The sequence below is a fragment of the Merops nubicus genome, unplaced genomic scaffold, assembly GCF_000691845.1.
Source record: "Merops nubicus isolate BGI_N331 unplaced genomic scaffold, ASM69184v1 scaffold7141, whole genome shotgun sequence".
In the NCBI taxonomy this organism is placed as follows: Eukaryota; Metazoa; Chordata; class Aves; order Coraciiformes; family Meropidae; genus Merops; species Merops nubicus.
Genome location: NW_008587504.1, coordinates 19,239 through 30,271, shown reverse-complemented (window position 1 = coordinate 30,271; position 11,033 = coordinate 19,239). Strand labels below are relative to the sequence as shown.

Genomic DNA, 11,033 nt, shown 5'->3' with positions numbered 1-11,033 from the left:
CTTGTAGTATTGGGGTATTTTTTTGTGATTTTTTCTGGTTGTGGCTTTTTTTTTTTTTTTCCAAAGCAAGTGCTGGCCATCTAGAAAGATGGCTTCAGGCCATCACTATTCCTAACAACAAACAGCAAACCTCAAAACTTATTGTTGTGAAGAATCTTTGTTGGAAACTGTAAGAGGCAGGAAAGTCTCTTCACCTTTCCCGAAATTGTAATTTCCTGCTATCGGGACACAGATGATTCTCTTCACAGTAGTGTGTTTTTAATTTAAGATGGCTTTGTGTTTCAGGATGACTCACTTGTAGTGTGGAAGGAGGTGGATCTGACCCGGCTGTCAGAAAAGGAGCGTCGCGATGCTTTGAACGAGATCGTCATCCTTGCCCTGCTGCAGCACGAGAACATCATCGCGTACTACAACCACTTCATGGATAACACCACCTTGCTCATTGAGCTGGAGTACTGCAATGGTGAGATCCCTGCTTACAAAGAGGTGGCTGCCACATTGCTGAGTCACCCACCTGCTCAGTCTGCAGGGGTATTCCTGGGATGTCCTCTGGGGAGTGGAGGTGAATTCTGCTGCACAGTCCCTGAAGAAGAGATCAAGAACCCTGCTGGCTGATTTGTGTCTCAGGTGCCAAAGGAGGAAGCCCAGTAGTTAGTCCAGGCAGTAGATGATTTTTCAAGTTTTTGGAATAGCTGTTGCAGTGGGAGAAGTGGGTTATCAGTAATGTACTCCTCTAGTGCACCTTGCTATGTTCTTTTAGGAGGACAGTGGGAAAAGACCATGGAGCTATTTGGGCCTTTCTGCCAGTATAGAGTTGGGCTGTGTTGTTTCAGTAGCATCACTTAAACAGACCCCGCTACTTGGCGATTATAATCCAAAGCTTAAAAATCTGTTAGCACACTGCAGTAAGGACTTTTTTTCCTGCTTTGTGCCATCAGCTTCCATGTTTACTATTAAAAAACAAAACAAAACAAACTGGTCCTTTTCAGGGTGGAGAAAACTTTGAAATTCCACCCAAGAGCAGAGCAGATGGTATTTTTTGTAAATTGCAGGGGAAACAGACCCAGCTGGGATGGAGAGGTAGAAGCATTTGATATGAGGGCCTGAGTTGCAGCTGCTCTTAGCTGGAAAAGGAGATCACGTACAGCTCATGCTGCTGGAACAGGAACAGGATACCTGACTAGAACTGCAGTATGGTTCCTGGGTAGGTGGGTGGGACAGTTCCCCTGTCTAGGTGTCCTCTGTGTGCTTGGGGGTTACCTTAAGCCTTGGCTCATCAGCAGAAACTTCTTTTGTTGGAAAGGGTTATCATCATGCTGTTATCATTTTAGATTGCTTTTGCAGGGACGGGTTGGGGAGGACAACAAGAGTTGTGCAAGGTACTTTTGAAGGGTGTCAGACACTGTGGTTGGCCAAAGCTGGTTCTGCTTCTCTGCTTTTATTCACATACAGGGTAGAGTCCAGTGCAAGAGCAGGGGAACGTTAGCTCTTTGAAGCACCATTTATTGTAGGGGTACTTGGTGTGATTTATTTAGCTGCCCTGAAAAGACTGCATGCTTGGGGACGTGATAATTTCACTGGAGAGCATAGAAAGAAGCTGCATAGTGCTCATGTCTGTACCTGTTTGTTAATGTCTGTAACTGCTTGACTTTGGGACCATAACCAGAAGATGAGTATTTCGGGCAATGCAGAAGCCTACATTGCCTGAATATGTCTGAGCAGTACAGAATGGGGGACATGAGAAAGAGGAAATCTCATTTACACTTAGGGATGCTGGTTTTGCCAATGTGTTAATGGTTGTTTCTGTGGGTTTTGTTCGGAGTGTACAAATTCAAGATACTTTAAAAATTACTCACAAATTAAGGCTGGACTAGTCATTGTCAGACACTCCTCACAATCCGAAGTTTTTACTGTTTAATTGGCCCATCTGTTCTGGAGGTCTAGGAAAGACTTTAAAATTTGAGTAGATATTGTCCCCGTTTTACAGTGGAGGAAGCCAAGTTATTGAATTATTTTCCTGTAGATCTCTATGTATATCATGGTACCATAAGACTTGGATTTATCATGGTTTAATGTCAGTGAATACATCTGAAATAGATTTTGGAAGAAATATCCTAGAAAATACATTTGCTGAAGAGAGAATAGACTGTCAGAAGGATAAATGTGATTAGATGAAACAAAGAAGAAAGTATTCTGGTTTTCTTACTAGTAAGTGTGCACAGAGGTATTGGTTATCTGAGCTGAGAGCTACTTTGTCTCCTTGTGTAGAATTTTGGTAATGTAGTACCTGTCATGCTGCTCTTGGGTTCAGAAAAGCTGCAGAAAAGATGGCAGAAAGTCAGATATGAGGAACAGAATTCACTAAAAGCCTGCATAGTCTGAATATTTGGGAAAGAGGTTCATAAAAAGAGGCAGAAGCGAAAACTTTGGTTAAATTGTGAAGAGTGGTTTGTAGATAATTTGCAAATGTAAATGTAAGGTAGAAAAAAGAAACGTCGAGAGGTTACAGCAAGGCTGAATTAGAAGAAATGAAGCAAAAGGAATCTTAATTAGAGTATCAGAAAAAAAATCTTCTTAACATGGACTTCTGAATTAAGTTCCTCAAGGAGGCAAAGGAGCCATTGTGACCTGCTTTGGACATCTACAACTTGACAGGCCCACAGGAATCCTACAGCAGGCAGCTCTCCTGCACCATACCCATAGGAATAGGAATGGGCCTGGTGTTCCATTAGTATTAGGACATAATATGTGATAATTGGGAAATGGAATATCAACAGGATGTGATCAGAGATTTGGGATTTACTGGTGGGATGCTAATCCGACAGGGGGTCGTGCTGCCTGCAGCCCTCAGCAGCATTTCTTTCAGCTGTCCTGGAGTTTCAGTCTGACATCCCGAAACTGCGAGGTGCCCTGGAGAGCCTGCTGCTGGTTGTGCTACTGCTGTCAGTGCTTTGTCAACTCCACGTCCTTGCGTTTGGCAGGGCAGCTGAAGGAGAGAGTCAGGTTGGGGCTGGGCAGGAACTTGTGCTTTCAGGAACTACTCTGAAGTTATAATTGCTTTCTCTCTCTTTTTTTAATGGGCTGTTTATTTATATATAATAATGAGCAGGACTATCTCACGTGATTTGGTATATGGGTTATAACCGTTTACATATCCCACAAAGTGCTTACAGGTAAAACATTAGGGGCTGCTAGCCTATCTTACTGATGTACTTTTGGGAGTATTAAATGGTGGTGTTAAAACACAGTCATCTCTGTTGAAGCTTAGGTATGCCAGTGAAGTTCTTAGATGGAAGAAGAACCTAATTTTGTGAGTGCCTGACCAGTTTAAGTGAAGAGTGCTGTGGAATTTGTGTATTCCCAGCAGTACCTGAGCAGAGTAACTGCTGGCATTAACTAAGATGAACCTCTCTGTCTCTGTCACTCACTTATAATTACAGGAGGGAACCTCTACGATAAGATTCTGCGGCAGAAAGACAAGTTATTTGAAGAAGAGGTAATTTGGACTGGTTTGAGGGAGCACTGGGGCTGGCCTGATGTTCTGGGGATCTGTCTGATTATCTCAATAGTTATACAACATGTTTTTTCCGTAGTGCTGGTGGGGAATTTCTGTGTATATCTGGGGACTGACATCCTTCCTGTCCTGTTGAATATGGCAGTAATTTATGCACTATCAGAACCTTTCTTTTCCTTTTTGGCTCTCTATAAACAGCATAAATGTCCAAGGGAGGAATAATGAAAGAAAGCACTCAGCTGACTTAGGTCACCTTATCATCTTGGCTAACATTTAACTTTAAAACCCTTTTCTGTTGTTTCTTCCTGGTTGATACTCAACATCTTTCTCTTAAGAATTTTCTAGGTTCTTTTCTGAGTGATTACCTTGAATCCATCTCACCATTTAATTTTTTATTTTTCCTTTTTCTTTTCTTTTTCAAACTTATTTTTTCTGTCTGCTTCCACCTCATGCTGAGGTCATTAATGGTCACACTTATTTATCTCATATAATGACTTTTTAAGGCCTTCTGGTTCATGGTGAATATTAAGTGTTCAGAGTTTGTATTCCAGAGAGCCCAGATGTAGATCTTTCTTAGGTGGCCATTAGTTGTCATTCGTCAAGTCTTCTCACTCACTAAATTCTGTGACACTTGTCAGGACAGACACTATGAACAGCACTAGAATGATCTGCCTTTTGAAATATCTTTTCAGAGATTTACAAAATGGGAAATTCTACATTTTAATACTCCTGCAAAAACACCTGAATGGTACAGTCAGGCTGTCTGGCTGCACTTCTGTGTAACAGGGCCGTATGGGGTTTGGGGCATGGCTTTCTGAACCTCACATGAGGCTTTTATTTTTACCTTTGCAGATGGTGGTTTGGTATCTCTTTCAAATTGCATCAGCTGTGAGCTGCATTCATCGAGCAGGAATTCTTCACAGGTAAGCAAGGCATGCAGGAAAGCTGAAGTGGCCAGTGCGGTTCCTGGATGTGCGTGCACAACTCTCTGAGTAGCCTTTGCTTCTGTGTTTAAAGCAAGTATTGAGCTTCTCTCTAAAGTACAGCTGGACTGCCTTAGATGTTAAGTATCACTTCTGTAATGAATTTTTACTGGGCTAGAAACCATCTTGTGGTAAATGTGCAAGAAACTTTGTGTATGAAAACGGAATTGCCGTCTTTGCTGCAGATTTGTGAGCAAAGAGTTCATCTGTATAGGAAGGAAGTAAATTGGCCCTTCAGTGCCATAGCACATAAATGATGTTTGCTAAAGGGAGAGCAATTACCAGAGGCCAAAGGTACTTCCTAGCCATTCCATAATTAATATCTTCAAACGAGTGTGTACATTCTTCTGTGATTCCTGGAGGCTAACAGTGATGGAGTTCTTGCACTGGTGGGTTGCTGTAATATAACCCGTGTGGAGATCTGTGTGGATTTTCAGCGTTTGGCTGTATCTCATTTCTTCAGCCTGTTTTATAAGGAAGTAATACAGCTGGTTACCTGGTAGTAATAATTTCAACGTTGGCTCTGAGATTTTAATGAGTAGCTTATTTCTCTTTGGGAGGGGTAAATTTTGTGGCTTATGCGTGCCTCAGGGAGGCCATGGCATTCTGGAGAGTACCACACACATGGACAGCTCTTTCCAGCGTGGTTGGACTGTGTGGCTGCACAACATCCTTCTCTAACGAGCATAACTGTGTGAGGGTGTTTTCTGTGGGATAGCATCCTGGCTCTTGCCATTCTCCATCTTTGGTAATTGGGAAGCTTTGCTAAAGAAGGGTTGGTATCCTCCACTCAACAAAGTAGTGCCTCAAATTTTGGCCTAAAGCAGATGTCATGTCTGTCCTGCTTTGCAGCGATTTCCTGCTCACCACCTCTGTCGCCCATCTTCACAGCAGGGTTCATGGTCTAGGAACATGTGTGGCCCCAAATCCTTCCTTAATGAATTCAACAGTTATTTAAATGTTTGCAGTGATTTCCTTCTGCTGCAGACATTGTCAGAGTGACCCAGGACTTTGCGATGCCCCAAGTGGATGAATGCAAAGTGCTGCTTTACTTGGTGTTGTCCTGATCTACACTGGGAAGTTGTTGATGGTACGTTAGGAAAAGGGGGTGTTATGAAGTGTTGGCCATGGGAAGCGTATCATACTGCGGGGGCTTCCTCTCTGTATTTACAGCCTCTGCTATTGATCTATGAAACTGCATATAAATTATTCTGTCTGGGAGAAAGTGTTTTCAATGAGTTTCAGAATTCAACATTTTCGTGGCCATCAGTTTTGATCTTGTGGGCACAGTACGTCATGTTATAAAGAGTTGTGCTTGAGGTGTAAGGCAGAGGGATGTTATACTTAAATTCTAGAGTGGCATCTGTTTCACACGCTGTGTGTGTGTGTTTATATTTGCATACATACATATTCATTAATACATTAATGTTCTTAGTGAGCTCAGTGGCTCCTGGCTTGGGTCTATTTATAAAACCGGGAAAAATAAGACCTGCTAAATGACCTTCATACGAGAAGAGACTGAGAGGGGGAAAAGAACTATCTTTGATCTGTGGCCTTTACTTAGGTGTCTGGAGCCTCAGGTTTTTAGTGTGGGCATGTGATAAAACACAGACAACTGCAGTTCCTCCCTCCTCTCCCAGTACTTGGGGTTACGTTGCTTTTGGAGAGCTCTGTGTGTGTGAGACAGTGCTGGCAGGGTTGCCAGTACCTCACTTTGGGGGGGAGGTGTAGTAGTGTGTGGAAAACTGTGAAATCTGGAAATACATTTAAGAGCATTTCTTTTTCTCCTTTCAGAGATATAAAGACATTAAATATCTTTCTAACCAAGGCAAACCTGATTAAATTGGGAGACTATGGGTTGGCAAAGAAGCTGAACTCTGAGTACTCCATGGCTGAGACTGTGAGTATCTGCTTTCTTTGTGTGTGAACTGGGATGTGCTTTTCTTTAATCTCTGCGTGCCTTGCAGAAGACTGGGGATGCTCTACCTTCTCACTGCTTGCTTTCTGGGGTTATCCTTTCCCTCTCGCCTCGATTTCCCTCAGTGGTAGCTCACTAACATTGGTGTATTTTCTGGTGTGTTGCAGCCTGCAGTTATCCTTGCCTCCCAGGTTACCTTTTGGTGATCTGTCTCTCTGCAGAGCAGCAGGAGACTAAACATAAGTGCCACTGTGGGCATGGAATCATGCCAGAGTAGCTGTGCTAGAGAGCACTGCTCTTCTTTCCCCTGTACTTAGGCATGGTACTTCCAAAGGTCAATCTATGTGACAGGAAGACAGTGCTCTTTGAAGGTACAGAGACAGCAGTAAATTCACATCCGTACAGCACTCTCTCTTCTGGGCTAGTTAAGCCCAGCTTAACAAGTTAAATTTATTTGGTGATGCTGCTGTGCTAAGAGGGGCATTTTGCCTTGGCTGTGCTTGCCTGACGTTGCACAGTGCCATAGATATATCTCCTCTCTCTGTGCTCCTCAGGCTCTGAACTGAATTACAAAGAAGCAGGAAGATCACTTGTGCTTTTTACGGTAACCAGGGGTATGTTTTGTTGGTGATGTTCCCTCTTGGAGGGAGGGGAAAAAGCTTCGTAGGAGAGACTAATTCTACCAGAAGGCTGTTGGACTTGGCTTTGTTTCAGACCCTTCCAGAAAGCAGTTTCACATCCAGAGTTCTGACACAGGATAAGCTGTGTTGCAGGCACCTGAAAAGCTCAGCTTGGACTTCCCAGCTCCATTAATTATCTTGGTGAGCGTTAGGCTTGGAAAGGGAGACCTTGTCTGGAGCTCCTCAAGGCCTTTAGTATAGTTTGAGAAGTGAGCAAGCTTGCACTATTGCTAGATTGAATGCCAGCTCTTGGTGTTCTGTTAGGATGTGTAGTTAAATACTTGCTAACCAGCCTCCTTCCACAACATGAACATTATTTTGCATTGGCACAGTAAGTGGGAGCTCAAGGCTACTGCATAAAGACCTTGCTAAGCTGGGCTGCAGCAAGACCACTTCTGGTTTGTTACATTTTTGATGGCCTTCTGGCTTTCAGAGAAAGTGCAGTGTGTGCTGCATGTTTGGTTTTGCCTGTGTTGTGTGTGTTCATCTACACCAGCGAGCTTTTTTTTCTTTTAAGCTTTTTTCACTTCTGAAAAATTTTGGACCCTGTACTTTCAACACTGTTCTGTTCTGTATATGCTCACTGTGCTCTGGGCTTGTTGCTCAATTTGTGGTCTAGTGACCAGCAGTGGTCTGGAAGTAATTTTTTGTGAAATCAGTGCAGAACATGTTTTTGACAGCTGGTCGAGGGAGGTTCTCCTCTGCATGTAGTCTGCCCTGGTGAGGCCACATCTGGAGTACTGTGTCCAGTTCTGGGCTCCCCAGTTCAAGGGTGACAGGGCCTGTTTAACCTGGAGAGGAGAAGACTGAGAGGGGTTCTTTTCCCAAGTAACAAGGGATAGGACAAGAGGAAATGTCTTAAGTTGCATCGGGGGGGTTTATGTTGGATATTAGGAAAAGCTCCTTCACCAGAAGGGTTGTCAAGCCCTTGACCAGCCTGTCCAGGGAAGTGGTGGAGTTGCCATCCCTGGAGGTATTTAACAGATGTGTATATGAGGTGCTCAGGTGTGTGGTTTAGTGGTGGATTTGGTAGTGTTAAGTCATGGTTGGACCTGAAAATCTGAAAGGTCTTTTGCAGCCAAAACAATTCTATGATTCTATGATCTTATCAATGCTTATCAATATCTAAAGGGCGGGTGTCAAGAGGGTGGGGTCAGACTCTTCAGTGGTGCCCAGAGACAGGACAAGGGGCAACAAGCACAAACTGGAACACAAGAAGTTCCACCTAAACATAAGGCAAAACTGCTTCACTGTGAGGGTTACAGAGCCCTGGCACAGACTGCCCAGAGAGGCTGTGGAGTCTCTTTCTCTGCAGACTTTAAAAACCCATCTGTGTTCCTGTGTAATCTGCCCTAGGTGAACCTGCTTTGACAAGGGGGTTGGACTAGATTATCTGCAGAGGTCCCTTCCAAACCCTACCAGTCTGTGGTTCTGTACTTGCTGTGAACAAAACTGTTACTTGAGTGTTTCGATCTTGCTTAGTAAATGCTGATTTCTTAATTTATTATCCTTTCTCCCATTTACCAAGAAAGATACAGAAAATAGATCTGTGTCTTACGGAAAGCTGACATTATCCTTTGCTGAAAAAGGTTTTGGTGCAGTGTCCTGGTTCTCCATATGATACTCCAACTAGCTGGGCTTCTAAAGCTTGCCGAGCTGGTGCAGCTCCGTAGCTGCCGCGCTCTGTAACGGGCAGTGGAAGGGAGAGGCAGGTTCTCAATGTGCCCATGAGGTATCCAGTGTACTAGCAGCCTAATGAAAGGCAAGCTTTGTAGTCCTTGGAGCTTTGCTGAGAGAGTTGAAACGAGGGCAACTATAAATATTTCTCCTTCTGAATTTTGTCTTTCTCACTTTATTTTGCCATGTCCTTGCTAGGGAATGAACTCCATTCATCTGGAAGCTTCATTCTTACATTTTTGTCGTGTTTGTTCTGTCTTTCCTTGTTGTGACTTTGAGCTATGGCACTATTTCTGTTGTACCTGGGAGGGCTTCTGTATTTAAGTGCTGGGTTTCGTGATTTTGTGTGTGCCGGGGAGTGTTTGTTTTAAACCTAATTGTTCAGAAAAGCCTGCTTCTGAAGTGGAAGCATTTCAGGTGGGACTCAAGCCAGCTTTCTACTTACTGACCCAAAAGTAACCCTTCTTTTGTTGGAGACAGAGCAGCTTTTGTCCTGGCAGTATCTTGTGATCAGACAGAGTGGCTCCATAGCCATGGGCTGGCATCTGTGGTGGGAAGCTTCACAAGATCCCTTTTCCTTCAGCCTCTTCTGATGGTTTCCATATACCTGGTCATTACGTAAGCCCCTGATTTACCTCTAAATTTACTGTATTTAAGAGAGAGGCAAGTCCGTGCTGTGTTCTCACAGCTACTTCTCTATCAAGAATTAGGTACCACATCAGGATCTGAGCAGAGAGGTGTCTAGGGTCTTCTAAGAAACTCAGGCACAGGCTTGTGGAAGAGAAGGGAAGAAGCATGCTTGTTCCTATCCCTCCAGTATGTTGGTGAGGTGTGTCATCTGTGTCACGTCAGAGCTGTGTTGAGCTCTGATGCTCACACCTATGCTAACATTATGGATGCAGAGGTCCTGAATTGAAGGCTGCTGGATCATTTCTGATTTAAAATGTTCTTTTTTTCTTAGCTGGTGGGAACTCCGTATTACATGTCCCCAGAACTCTGCCAGGGTGTGAAATACAACTTCAAATCAGATATTTGGGCTGTGGGCTGTGTCATCTTTGAGCTGCTTACTCTGAAGAGGACCTTTGATGCTACTGTAAGTCTGCAAACCAGGATGGACTGAGTAACCTTATTTTTTATCACCCTGAGATTCACACTTGGCTCATAGCTTTCTTAACTCGTATTTTTCTTTCATTGTTGTTTAAATATGCTGATTAAGAAAGTTGTCTGGAAGTGGCAGCTATAGCCAGAGAAAATGACTGCATGATTTCCCCTATCCTGCACTGCAGGTGCCTCTCTGGCTTCTGCCAAACCCATCCCTGTCTACAGCTCTGGATTTACCAGAAGCAGAATAGAAGCTGTGCTGATTTGTGTCATGGTTGTGAATGAAACATCCTTTTCTCTGCACAGAGGAAGGTTGTGATTGTGCAGTCCTTTGTGGATTTTTCAGTATTACTAGCTGTGAATTTTCTGTGAAACATTCTGTAGTGAAAAATTCCAGCCTTCAGATTTCATTGGGTTTAATCCTGTTATCCTTTCTTAAAAGTTTGGATGCAAGAGAATTGTGGTCAGGCTGCCATGGGGAGGGTGAAAGGGAGCAGGGTTGGCATATGTGATTTTTCCAGCTTGTGCCATGAGATGGGAAAAGCTTGCCATGGTGCAAGATTTTGTAACCCTGAAAAGAGACAGCATGAAAATAGTGTCCTTTCCTGGCTTCTTCTCATCATGGCTGCCAAGTCCCCAGTTACTTTGCTGCTGTGCAGTGTTTCAGTGGTGAAATGCTGCATAGGAGGTACCACGCAGGGAGAAACCCATCCTCTCTCCACTGTTAGGGAAACTGGTGAAAAGCTGGATGTTGCCTCTATCCTAGTCTTAGATATCAGAGGTACCATTTCTGTAGGAGTTATTATTAGGGTTCTAGGGAACCTGCTCGACAGGTTGGAAGAAGGATGTGTCCTGATCAGAGAAGGAGAAAAAAAAAAAAAAAAAAAGTGGTGGCCTGTAGCATCTTTCCCTTTTGGACACGTTGTCCAGTTCCCTTAGAGCTGGTGTCTGATTTCTGCCTAGAATCCCCTGAACCTTTGTGTGAAGATTGTACAGGGAAATCGTGCCATGGAGGTTGATTCCACTGTCTACTCCCGGGAGCTGATCCAGATGGTGAATTCCTGCCTTGATCAGGTTGGTGAAATACTTTCTAATTTTCAGACACCCCTTTCCAGCTGCCTAAGCCATGGAATTCAGGGGTGGATGGGAAGGATATGCTT

General features: G+C 43.7%; 1 protein-coding gene across 1 annotated transcript in view; it reads left to right on the top strand.

Annotated features, from left to right (window-relative positions):
• Positions 1-285: 285 nt before the first annotated feature.
• The window catches only part of NEK9 (NIMA-related kinase 9), a gene marked incomplete at its 5' end in the record, with an annotated part of 22,161 nt that continues 11,413 nt past the window's right edge, over positions 286-11,033 (top strand). The window contains 6 exons of the mRNA XM_008948930.1: positions 286-463; positions 3,441-3,496; positions 4,367-4,437; positions 6,292-6,397; positions 9,734-9,865; positions 10,837-10,947. Coding sequence (XP_008947178.1) covers positions 286-463; positions 3,441-3,496; positions 4,367-4,437; positions 6,292-6,397; positions 9,734-9,865; positions 10,837-10,947 — 654 coding nt within the window. The remainder of the gene's footprint in view (positions 464-3,440; positions 3,497-4,366; positions 4,438-6,291; positions 6,398-9,733; positions 9,866-10,836; positions 10,948-11,033) is intronic.